At 33.7% G+C, this 13,476-nt stretch overlaps 2 protein-coding genes across 3 annotated transcripts; one reads left to right on the forward strand and one right to left on the reverse strand.

Moving 5' to 3' along the window:
• The first annotated feature begins 282 nt into the window (after positions 1 to 282).
• LOC104886818 (serine carboxypeptidase-like 26) lies at positions 283 to 7,984 on the forward strand. 2 transcript variants are annotated; one of them, XM_010671341.4, is made up of 8 exons: positions 291 to 823; positions 2,456 to 2,551; positions 2,735 to 2,913; positions 3,867 to 4,127; positions 5,970 to 6,100; positions 7,075 to 7,170; positions 7,346 to 7,451; positions 7,577 to 7,984. In XM_010671341.4, exons 1-8 carry the CDS (start codon positions 403 to 405, stop codon positions 7,739 to 7,741), a joined length of 1,455 nt encoding a protein of 484 aa, XP_010669643.1. In that variant the 5' UTR covers positions 291 to 402; the 3' UTR covers positions 7,742 to 7,984. The 2 variants fall into 2 exon arrangements, with proteins under 2 accessions (XP_048494938.1, XP_010669643.1); XM_048638981.2 differs by lacking the exon at positions 3,867 to 4,127 and having other exon boundaries at positions 283 to 823.
• Positions 7,969 to 12,635, reverse strand: LOC104886817 (serine/threonine-protein kinase RHS3). Its single transcript, XM_010671339.4, has 3 exons — positions 11,138 to 12,635; positions 9,169 to 9,920; positions 7,969 to 8,872 (listed from the first exon to the last, which is right to left on the reverse strand). The coding sequence occupies exons 1-3, from the start codon at positions 11,234 to 11,236 to the stop codon at positions 7,996 to 7,998; spliced, it is 1,728 nt and encodes a 575-aa protein (XP_010669641.1). The 5' UTR covers positions 11,237 to 12,635; the 3' UTR covers positions 7,969 to 7,995.
• Between the last annotated feature and the right edge of the window lie 841 nt (positions 12,636 to 13,476).

The following is a 13,476-nucleotide window of genomic DNA, read 5'->3' on the forward strand; positions in this document are numbered from 1 at the left end:
GGAAAACTTACCTTCTTTTCATATTCTATAAAGCCTACGGTTCTGTTTTGCCAGTAATCAAAGAACAATTGCCTTCTTTTCATGAGTATGTCTCGTGACAATTGGTACCAAATATATATAAAAGCCCGTTTCATTTGAGCATTTAGTGGCCCAAAAGAAGGAAACATTAACACTCATGTGAGCAATTACATAAACAACCCAAGTGACTAATAAACTATGTTAACCGTCCAAATTAGTTTATACTTCATTTCACAAAATTATAGTAGACGCAAACTATAAATATATATGTGATGACATTGTTACTTGCATGTGAAGAAGGCTTCTTGGCCTTTTTTATGACACCCTCTTGATCTTTAAAGACTTTTGACTTATGGTCATTTAGGATCCAAAACAAACACAACCATGACAACCACTAGAGAATTAAAATGTAACATCTCCTCATCATATTCACCCTTATACCTTACACTCCTTATGATCCTTTTTTTTTCCGGTGACGTGCTAGCGAAACATGGCCATAGCCACAAGAGGAGCCGCCACGAAAAAGATCGGATCGTCGGGCTACCGGGCCAGCCGGTAGGCAAGGTGAATTTTAGCCAATTTGCAGGTTATATAAGAGTAGATGACAAGACAAATAGAGACCTTTTTTACTGGCTAATTGAGTCACCATTAGTTAGTAAACCAAATTTGAAACCACTTGTATTATGGCTTAATGGTGGGCCTGGTTGCTCATCTATAGCCTATGGAGCTTCAGAGGAGGTGGGGCCCTTTAGGGTCCAATCTGATGGGAAGGCACTCACTTTAAGCCCATATGCTTGGAACAAAGGTATGTATAATTATTTTTGTTATGATATACTTACTCCGTTTTTTTAGATGTTACACTTTCTATATTAGGAAGTTTTAAATTAAATGTTACACTATTTTTATTTTGGGTAATAACTTTTCTCTATCTCTTTCCTATCACATGTTCACATGTGATCTTTTTGTTTTTCATTCTCTCTATCTCTCTCCTCTCCAAAAAGTACCTAGAAGTCCGTGATTTGAAATTTGTAACATTTAATAAAAAAATGGAGGAAGTATATATATACTTTGAAGATTTAAAGTTTACACATTTTGTTTGTTTTTATGTTTGGTCAAGTTGTGCTATTGTTATTATTGTCCTTTTGCTCTTTTGTGTGGGAATGTGGATGTCTGTAAACCATCTACTTATGTGAGTGGTTAGGTAGGGTATAGGTGTATCACACAAAGTGCTTCTATGTCCTTCCATTTTACACATGTTTTTTTTGGCTTCTTCTGCTAATAAGCTGCATGTCTTGTGCACTTCTTTATCGATCCTTCATGTAATTGTACATGTGGGAAGTGTGAATGTCACAAGCAACAATATTTTGTAGATCATAGTTGATGAAAGGAATATACATAGATATAAATTATTTTTAGAGACTTGTTATCAATTTGTACTTGATTATAAAGTAAAATTCGTTTTTGGCTTTTTGCCTATTGTAATCTTAGATATATAGAACTATTGCATTATTATTTACCAAATTAATGTCTAATCAATATTTGGGCTTATGCACGGGGATAGAGGAAGTTTAAAAGATAATATAATTGAGTTATAAGGGAGTCTAAATATGAATATATAATATGTAATGGGATGATCAGCATTACAAGTTTTGCTTTGAGTGATTTGAGCTGATTGAGTTAATCATTGACCTAGTTGACTTCAAGTTGCTCATGAGCAAACAATCTCGACTTAACACCCCCTCATTTAAACTATTGTGAATAGAGAATAATCGAAAAGGGTTGAAGAAACAACGAAAACTGAAATTTGAATATACATAATTCGTGTTTGTCCAACTTTATCCTTTTAAGAGGTATTATTCGTATTCCTAGTCTAGTAAAATTTCTCTCTTCATAAATGCTTTAACTTAAATTTAACTTACCTTTCATTTTAGAAACTAAATTTAGATAAGTTAAATTTAAGTTATAATTTAATGGATAACTTATCAAGTTGAGATAGGACTTGCACAACTGATCTTGTTTAAGTCTTGAGTCGCTTTCAATCTTGAGTTAACCAAGTCAAGGTTGAGTTGCTCACGAGTAAACATAATAGATTAGCATCTCTAGAAATAATCTATATTTTGTCACATCTGTGTAATTTGAACTCCAATTTGTGACTTTGGCTCGATTCCTACCAACTGCATGTTGTTTATGTGGAAATTCCTCATATCCTCCACCACTAAGACTGCATTCATCTTTATATTTCAAAATCCATAAATCATATATGCCACTATAAGAGAGAAAAATCATGCATATTTATATTAGGATTCATGACATAATGAAAGTTCTCAATAATTATTAGGTACTCTCTAATTCTTAATAAGATTTTGAATACATTGGTTCAATTGAACCATTTTTATGATAAACCTTGACATTTTTCTCCCTTTTGTGTTCTTTGTAGAGGCCAATTTGCTTTTTCTGGACTCACCAGCTGGAGTTGGATTTTCTTATTCAAATTATTCAGTTGATCAACTAGAAACTGGGGATAGGAAAACAGGTACTATCCCTTTTTTTTTTATCTCAACTTGACAAAGTCATACATTATAAATTGGTGATTTTAATTAATCTATTTGACCTCTAAAACAATTCTTAAGTAATGTAATTAGTTGGTTCCTAAAAAAGATTAATATATTGCTAAATTAGTTTGTTACTTATAAACGTTCTATATATGTGTATGCAGCTAGAGATACATATGCATTCTTAACAAGATGGTTTAAAAGGTTCCCTCAATACAAGCATAGACCTTTTTATATAGCCGGAGAAAGTTATGCAGGCCATTATATTCCTCAACTTTCTCTCATCTTAACCCGCCTCAACAAGAGAGCAAAGAATCCTGTCATCAACTTCAAAGGCTTCTTGGTATTTTTTTCTTATTAGTAATTAATGCATAATTAATTGAAAATAATAAAAGATAAGATCAAATAAGTTGAATCAAACGTATCCTTAACTCATTAATGCATTACTTGCTGTATGAAAATTTTATTATTGGTACTTTATATTAGTAATTAATGCATAACTAATTAAAGATGATATATTGACGTCTTTGTCTCGACTCTTGACTATTGTGAAAAGCAACTGCGAAATTTCTTGAAGTTTAATATAAATGTTGGGTAAAGTATTCAATCTATACAAATATAAAAAAAGGCGTGCGAAAACAAGAAATTGTGTCACGTGGCACTCTCTCTAGAGAGTTTTAGTTCATGTAATCCACGTGTACAATAACAAATTAAGAAATTGCATAAGTATAGGGTTAAATATCGAGACCTCAAGTACATATACTAAAGTTCTAACCACCAGGCTAAGTTGTATTTAGTGTTATTATCATAAAATATTATATTAATAAATGAAATTTTTTCTTACCCGGAACATAGCCCGAACCTAATAACTACTCCCTCTGTTTCAAAATATAAGTCATTTACGCTTTACGAAAATTTGCTTTGACCACAAATATCTCTCAAATACGATAAGTAAAAATTACAAAAATTATACCGTTGGATTCGTCTTGAAAAATACTATAATAATATTATTTTTTAAAATTTTATATCAACATAAATTGAGAGTAACTAACGGTCAAAGTTCGACCTCGAACATCGTGCGTGCCTTATATTGTGAAACGGAGGGAGTAGTTCATAAATAAAAGGAGTATGTATAATGTATCTACTAAACAATACTAAATAATAACGAAACGTGATCATATACATCATGAAAATATTTACCATTCATTCTTTTTTTTTTTTTGTGAAACTACAAAATATGAATTTATGGAATTCTAATAATTTTTGGTTTATGATCCATATATGTGTATATTGCAGCTGGGGAATCCTCTTATAGATAATTATCTAGACAATAAAGGATCATTTGAATATTGGTACAACCATGGATTGATATCAGATGCAACTTACAAATCACTCAACGAGTCCTGCTTAAATGACTCGTTTTTGTTCCCAAAGGGTGAATGCAATCATGCTCTTTTCAAAGCATACTCGGAATTTGGAGACATCAATCCCTATGATATTTATGGCCCTGTTTGCGCTGACTTATCTACCATGCACCATCACTTCAACAAACCTCTTGTACGTACAATATTAATACCCTCTTGTTTGATACTCCCTTTGTTTCAAATACTCCCTCTGTTTCAAAATATAATGCATTCATGCTTTACGAAAATTTATTTTGAATCATATCTCTCAAATACGATAAATAAAAATTATAAAAATTATACCATTGGATTCGTCTTGAAAAATACTATAATAATATCATTTTTAAAAATTTTCTACCAACATAAATTAAGAATAATTAACGGTCAAAGTTCAACCTCGAAAATCGTGCGAGCCTTGTATTGTGAAATCGGAGGTAGTATTTTTATTTTTTTACAAATTATGGGCATAAATTATTCGGAAGTTGTTGAATTGATGAAAATAGTTGACCTGTAATTTTATTGGATTGTGAAACTTCATTTGATCAACCAAATAAATCTTTTAAATTATTAAGGTTTAATTTATTCAAAGGAAAACTAAAGGGTTCTTCATTCCTAACTATTAATTAAAAAAATATTAGAAACGGACCACGAAAGGAACTTCTAGGGAGAATGTAATAGTTTAACCTTTACGCAAATAAGTACATGGACCCAAGTTCATGTAGAGCATGGTGCACCCTTTTCTAAATTACGTCCTTTTATCATTTTTAGAGTTTATATTTAAAAAATTATTGTTATTTGCTTCCTTAAATTTTGCAACTAAAGATTCCTTTTTTAAATTTGAATTTAAAAGGTATATGTTCTTTTACCTTAAGTGTAGATGCTCATTTATTATATATAACCTTCGTTCTTTTATCAATATAAAGTTACATGTTCTTTAATTGTAAATCATGTGTTCTTTTTTAACGTAGAAAAGTTGTTGAAAAAAATTCGTGTTCTTTTATATAAACGGTATGTTCTTTTTGGGTGCACAATGAGCATGGTGCACCCTAGTGCATAATCCACGCTTTGTAACCTTTATATAGGCGTATTTATAGTAGTTTGATATGCATATGCTGCTTACTCTTTATAACCGGTAAGCTTAGAAAAACTCTTTGGGGGGTATAGGGGTACTTGAAAATTAATGTAAAAGCTTTTTTTTTTTGGTGAAAATACATATCATAATTTAATTAGTTAGACATAAATATTTTACAATCCGCAAGGAAAGTGTTCAAAATATAGCTAGGGGGTGGGGGAAATCCTAGTTACATTCATACTATCCGCACTAGTCGGACATTCTTTTGCAAGCCCATCCGCGACCATGTTGAAGTTCCAACTGCAATGTTTAATCTTCACTCACGGAAGATCCTTCCACAGCTTTCTGCATTCACATAAATAACTCACATAATTGTCAGCATAACCAACATGATTACATAGGAGGTTAACAATTCTTAAGCAATCCGAAAATATAGGAGCCGTATGGATGTTTTGTTCTTTAGCAATTTGTAGACCTAATTTGATGGCCTTAATTCAGCAAGATTATTATCACAAGCAAACGTGCGCCGGCTAAAACCCAACACCCATGCATTCCCCTTCCCTATTCCGAATCACCCCCCAAGCCCAGTAGTTTCATGAATGTTCACAAACGAGGCATCGACTTAGACCGCTATATCTACGATTTCCCATACCCCCTTCGAATGGATACAGTCACGAATAATATGGGGGGAATCTTCAACTAGGTTGGAACATCAAGGACACAATATTTCTTGGAGTAAGCTCATGTGGGGGATACGGTCCTTCCAAAGGAGCCAGAAAAAGAACTTCAATTTGGGTTCCATGCATTATTACCCTGTTTAGTTATATACTTATATTGTTGATTATATCAAAAATCCACCCAAACAAATTTTATGATGTAGCATACATAGATAAAATTGACTGATAATTTGGACAAATTATGCAGCCATATACGTACAGAGGAAATGATGATTGTGTAGTAACGTACACAACAAAGTACATGAACAGACCAGATGTACAAAAGGCTCTTCATGCAAACATTAGTGGGTCTATTCCCCATCCTTGGAGAGCTTGCAGGTTTGCATATACAACAGATTAAATTATTACTTCGTATAATTCTCATATAGTGAAATTCTATTAAACAAAGACTGTTCCTGTTCTATTTTTATTTTTATTTTTATTTTTGTTGCGTGTTAAAATGGATAAATTTGTGCGGTTGGGTGTAGAAAAAGGCAACTTTGTGTTGTTTTTTTTTGTCAAATGTCAAGTTCATGTGAATGATCGTAGAGGTGAGGTTGTCCAAGGGTATTTTTCTCATTATTGCAATTTCTATCTATGATATTGCGTCCACAGTCATGTCAAAATATAACGAGCTAGGCCAAGTTCAAGTAAACAGTAGCTTGGCCTAACTTGCATTGTGGTACTTATACTTCCTCCGTTTCAGAATACTCGCTATACTTTTTATTGTGGGAAGTTTCACATTACTTGCTAAACTTTCTTTTTGAGCAATAAACTCTCTCTATCTCTCTCCTCTCACATAGGTCGCTTTTCTTTTTACTCTCTACCTCTCTCTTTTCCAAAAATTATCTAGGAGTCAGTAAATTTGAGAAGTGTAGCGAGTAATATGAAAGGAAGGAAGTATTTGAACTCGAGTCGAGCCTTGAGCTTTTCAAAAAGTACAACTAGCTAGATCATAACGTTGAACAGATATTTCTGTTTTGTTTTTTTCCTAATTTGTATAACTCTTCATAAGTTTGTGAAAATTCTTCGTAATTAATTTGCTAATTATTAACACATAAACATACAATAGTCAAGACAGCCCATGAGCTTTTCTAGTTGAGCTAGCCCTTTTGGGCTTAAAATATCATGCCTTAGTGCAGTGAAGACTACTTACATTATGCAATAATGATTAGACATCCTATCATTTCTGGAAAAGTATCTGAGGGTTTGTTCAATGATGTGTATGTAGAATAAAATTTGGAGTAAGTACATGTTTTCCCATGATAATGGATGTCTTGCAGCATTTACATATTGATTTTCATGCTATGCAGTGATGTTGTTAGAAGCAGTTGGACTGACTCCCCAAAATCCATGCTCCCTATCTTCAAAGAGCTCATAACTGCTGGTGTTCAGATTTGGGTATTCAGGTGATCTATGTCTTCTCTTTTTTTTTATGTTAAAAATGCACTACTATATAGGTTCAGAGATGTAGTGTGTCCTACTCCTATATAAATATGTCCTCATCAATGAGCTTATTATTTCTCCTTGGGCTTGTACCAAGAACGCAATTCATTCGTTGCTAAGATTTCTCCTTGATTACAGTGGGGACACAGACGCGATTCTACCTTTAACTTCAACACGATATTCCATCAATGCCCTCAAACTTGGGACAACCACAGAATGGTATCCCTGGTACGACGATGAAAAGGTCAGTATCAGCAGTTCATGATCACTAGTATCCTGATAACAGCAACAAGTTTGTGAAATTCTGATTTGACAATTTCTAAATATATACTTCATTTTCTAATTTTGTTTTGTTTGGAGGAGAATCAGGTGGGTGGATGGAGCCAAGTATATAAGGGACTGACATATGTGACAGTTAGAGGTGCAGGGCATGAGGTTCCATTGACTCGCCCTCGACTTGCACTGCTTCTATTTCAACATTTCTTAAGGAATCAGCCAATGCCACAGATAACAACTAAAGATTTGGCTCCATGATACTGCATCAAGATTGAATTAAACTAGTATATGATAGAATCTGTTTATCTTCTTTGATAGGTAATTAAGAAAGGTTGTATTTACACATATGAACTCAACCATTTTATGTCAAAAAAGGATTCTTGTTCCTCTAATAATAATACAATTTTCAAGTTCTTTGTACAAAAAAAATTAGTCACTTTTGCTAAGAACAAGTATAGGACTATAGAGAATTGGAAATATGATGATATTTCTTTTAGTGTATGTATGGTTTATCAGAAATACTCGAAATCAATGTATGTCGAATCATTGGAATTGCTCTGGTTGTCACTCCCTGTAGAACTTTCAGGGACTTTCTTGTCCATGCAAGGGGGAGGCGCTTCCTTACTAGCAAACCGGGAAAAATCTACAGGATCAGGAAGATGAGGAGGGGCAGCACTTCTAACAAGTGCCCAATTCACCCCTTCAAAAAAGGGGTGTTGCTTGATTTCAGTAGCACCTCTTTTGTAAGCAATCCTCTTATGAGGCTCCTTAATCAAAAGCCCACGTATGAGATCGCGTGCCACCATGCTGACATTTGGATTGTCCGGGAACCTCAAAGGCTGCCCGACAACATTGAATAGGGTAGCCCGGTTTCCTTGTCCTTTGAAAGGGGTGGTACCATGCAGGAGCTCATATAGGAAAATTCCAAAGGTCCACCAGTCTACAGCACTACCATGCCCCTCACCACGGATTATTTCAGGTGCAAGATACTCATGGGTTCCGACAAAGGACATGGACCGAACATTGGTGGGCTCTGCCATCAGCTCGGGGAGGGATCCATTTACAAAAAGCCCAAAATCTGATTTGGATTTTCGATTCTTTTTGCTGGGGAGGATGCGTGGGAAGAAGCTTGATGGTTGCATGCACCCCTGCACTGCCATTTCCTCATCAAGGATCCCACCACCGCCTCCACCAGCATTGTTAGGTACATGGGCCGAGGAAGACTTGACTAGAGTTGGGTTGACTGAACATCGGAGGGAGAGATCAAAATCTGAGAGCATGATGTGGCCTTCATCTCTCACTAGCACATTCTCTGGCTTTAGGTCTCTGTACACAATGCCAAGCATGTGTAGGTACTCCAATGCTAAGAGTACTTCTGATGCGTAAAATCTGCATTCCATATGAAGTCAAATTAAGTAAATTCATTCACGAATATACTAGCCATTTATAGGGAGCGTTCTCTTCACCTTAACAGTTTAATCTTCTGGAAAATTAGTCCAGATAAGTTATGAAACAATCTTCAATAAGTTTAAATAAGCTCCACTAAGTTCAAATACGTTCAGCAAAATTCAGGCGAAGAGAATGCACCCTCACTATTGTTACGTTGTAACAAGAAGTTGAGCAAGAAATTGACATAATAAGATCATAAAAAGGAGATATAACTATATCTAGGAAAATGTACTGACCGGGCAGCTTCCTCAGTGAAGAACTTGTTACATTGCTTCTGTCTAAGAGAATGAAGATTACCACCACTACAGAATTCCATGACCAAGCAGTAAAATTTATCAGTCTCAAAATGCGAGTATAAAGTAGGTAAGAAAGGATGATCAAGCAAGCCAAGAATCTCCCTCTCAGTTTGTGCTCGAAGCAACTTGTTCCTACTAGCGAGTGATGCCTTGTCCATAACTTTCATAGCGAAGTGGGTGTTAGTCCCTCTTAACTCAACAAGATACACACTACCAATATCTCCATAACCAAGTCTTTTAAGGAGTTTAAAATGACTAAGTCCTAAAGGAGCCTCTCTTGCATTTACCACATTTATAGCATCCCATCTTATATCCCCTCCTGTATGAGGCTTAAAGGGTGCACTACTTGTGCTCTCTATGCTGTCACTTCGGCTGCTTCCATTGTTGTTGTTCATTCCTTCTCGTCGTTGAACTATTGCCTCGTGATTTGGGACCGGCCTAGGATTGGGTAAGGGACGTTGAGTCCCACCCATTGGGTTATTGGACCCTGGCTTCCATACGGGGTCTAGTTGTTTTTTATGGTCCGGTGGCTTGCTTAAGGCAGGCATTGTGGGTTTAGCCTTTGATGTTGCATCTGTTGAGCCTAGTTCTTGAGGTGAAGTTTGGCCTGAGTCCATGCTAGTTTTGGATCCCGAGTCAGGACTTATTCTTTTTGATTCATATGAATCATCTTCTGATGATGGATAGCTCATCTGCAATGTTATTGTAACCAAAAAAGTTCTTTAGAAATTAGAGAGACTCAAACTTGTCCAACATAGAACTTTTTGTATATATTCTATTAGTTTAGAGAGAATCATTCATCTATTAATCCTTTCAATGGACACCAAATTAACACATAATTGCAATATTTGCTTCCTAATTAACAGGGAGGTTATACAGGGTAACATGTGCTTAGAATTTTTGACGCTCACTTATTGGCCATTCTCTATAATAGCCCTATACTATATTGCAAAACCATCTAGAAAAATTATCTATGGTAATTCTGTACAGATCTACTTATTGTGAAATAGGGTTATTTTGGAAAACAGCCTAAAATACAAGGTTATCATCTTAAACAAAAATGATCATGCTCAAAAAGTATCCTTATTTTTTTTGTGGGTGCTATCAACAACAAGTTAGGAAGTCATTGATCTGATACACTGATAATGAACGATACCCAGATCATTCATAATTACAACCTACATATTTGAATAGCGTCATTATTATTACTTCCTCACCAGTATTTTGTTTTTTACTCCTAGAATCTAAAGATTCAAAATGTCGATTGGATTTGCGAGTATATATATAAGGAAAAATATAGTCATGTATTATAACTTATTAAATTCGCACTGCTTTATATATTCAAGATATCAAAATTTTCAGGATTTTTATTGATATGCACACAAAGGCTTAAAGCTATCAGGACACTTCCATATAATTAACCGCAACTATGACCCATCCTCTCATAATAATCTCCAAAAACTTGTTAAAACATTATAAATTGTGTGGAACACCGAACATGTATTAAGTTTTTTTTTTTTCGGTGTGTTAGAGAGTGTTTGGATCCTCTAGAGTTGTAAAATAACTTTACAATGAAGAATTTGAACAATATCTACAATTGAGCAAAAAATTAATGACTCATATATTCTCTTTCCAAAATCCTCCTATTTTTCCTTATCAAAATCAACCTTATAATTTTTCCCTCCTATCAATATGAGCCCTTGATATTAAAATATATGGTTCAGATACCACTCTATCTTATAGAGTTTAATCAAAACTCTAGAGAATTCGGACTTGATCGTGGATATCACCCCCACAAAACTTTACCAACTAGGGTAGATCGCATCCACGCCAAAAATGTATTAAGTTACATTGACATAGACTGCCAATGAAATGTAAATAAAGAGGAAATGGCCTGAAGGAACCTAACCTCAGAAGTTTCAGCCTTCTCCACAGGCTTAAACGACGTCAATGGCGCAACACAGCAAGGCTGATTGATTCCCTGGTTTGGTTTATGAGGAAACCACATTAATAGCAGTTTTTGCAATATAATTGGTAAGCTATGTTGGACAAACAAAGAAATGAATAAACTCAAATCAATGGCACTTTTAAGACATGTTTGGTAATGCCATTTTTCTAAAAAATCAAAAAAGTTTGTAGTCCATAACACATTATATACACATCAAATTTTTTAGAATTGCAGGCCTTAAGTTGAAGATGTGCAAATCCTAAAAACATGACATCTAGCAATCCTATTGACCAGTTTTTGCTTATTATTGATGTGAAATCATGATCTCTTGTGTTATTATGACTGGTAAGTTAAAAGAAATGAAATTGTGCTTAGCACGTAGAATGAATCAAAACGGCCAAAGACCCTTTTGACCAAATCTTATTACCAACCAACCAACTGTATGTCAGGGTGTTCAAATTTGTATATATATATATTTAAATATATAAAAATTTGATTCTAAATTTTAATACTATCGGAAATTATATGGAGGGTAAAACTATCTTATCTCACCATATTTTCTATAAAATGTTCTTCAAACAATAAGACAACTAAATGTCAAAATTGAGTACATTATTTTCAAAAGGGTGAAGATTTTAACATAGAATATTGTAAACTATTAAAAAAAGGAGTAAATAATATTAAAGATAGAGCAATTTATTTTATAGGGAGAAGTAGAAAATAAAAGTTAATGAAACAACTTGATCAAAGAATAAAAAGTTAGCAACAAAAATGAAATGGTAAATCATGGATTACTAAACTTTAGGGGGGTTGGTTTCAAGGAATGAGTCAAGTAGTTTTTACTTGAGGTGATATTAAAAAAGACGGTTTTTAGGCGTAAAAAAATGTTAATTGATTGTTATGTACATGGTGATACATTATTGGATGTAATTATTAAAATTTATATTAATAGGTGCATAATAGTTAATCGAAAGACAAAATTTCAATAGTACAAGAAAAAACATAGGTTTTTTTAGGACACCTAAGTCTATCCATTTTGACTTGATCATGCACGCAAAAGATCTATAGCTGAAGCTTATTGTGGTCAAAGTTGACATATCAATAAACCATCTACAGCGACAATATTCCTAATCTATGGCACACCTGAGATCACCTATACTGTAAAGGCCTCATGTACGTATACCTAATGTAGCGGCTTATATGTATGACCCTTTTTTTGTTTTGATCCAAATATGTATGACCCATTTAATTGGTGCAACTCACATATCATTTATACACGTCATAGGTACACCTAAAATTATAATAGATGCGTTCTATACCAGTAATTCGACAAATACCATAAAACATGTTATTTAAAATAACTCTTTTAAAAACACCTATGTCTCAATCTTTATTTCTGAAATTCTCTAGATAGTGAAATAATCTGAATTTTTTCTTTCAAGTAACACATTTGGCATCCTACCCCATGAAATTGACCAAATAAAACACATATTAAAATTAGAGGACATGAAAACGAGCCACTTACACAAATGCAATAGCACAAGCAAAAATCTCAAAGCATCATGCCATCCCCTCTTCTTAAAAGTTCAATGGAAAACATCATTTCTTTATATTTTTCCCCTTTTTTCTTGTTTCCAATGCCCTTCAACTGTTAACAATTTTCCTATGCTCACAATTTTTCCTTTTAATAAAAAATTATGGATGATGTTTTTGTCGTGTTTGTTTAGAAATTTGGAAGAATAGACAAAAGAACAAATACAATAAAATAACAAAAATAAAAAGTTGACAAATGAAAGAAAAAAGAAAGGTAATAGAGGATGATTGTGGAGGGAAAATGAAAGAAATACAGTTTGTGGTATTGGCAGTATAGGGAGGAAAATTCCATAAAGATGGATGGATATCCGTTAAAAGCTGCCAAATCATGGAGGGTTTTGAGATTTTGTGGGAAGCCCACCTCTAAAATTCAATTTATTACTAGAGTGGATATTGATAATATTAGAAAGTTAAATATATATTTTGAGAAAATTTATTTACTAAAGATTTTTTTTTTTTACATTAATTAACGAAGAATTTTTTAGCTCGAATATAGTTGATAATGTTGTTGTTTAGATAATACATGCATCATCATTTACAATGACTATTGAGTACATTTAAATACAGATTAATAGTATTTCAAAATAGTAGGGGTAAACAAAAGATGCGACAATATAACTAGTTAACTTTATATTGACTAACTTGTTTATAAAAAAAAAAAGAAAATTATCTGAAATGTAAACCTAATACTTAACCCTGCTACTTCC

The sequence above is a fragment of the Beta vulgaris genome, chromosome 2 (assembly GCF_026745355.1).
Source record: "Beta vulgaris subsp. vulgaris cultivar EL10 chromosome 2, EL10.2, whole genome shotgun sequence".
NCBI lineage: Eukaryota > Viridiplantae > Streptophyta > Magnoliopsida > Caryophyllales > Amaranthaceae > Beta > Beta vulgaris.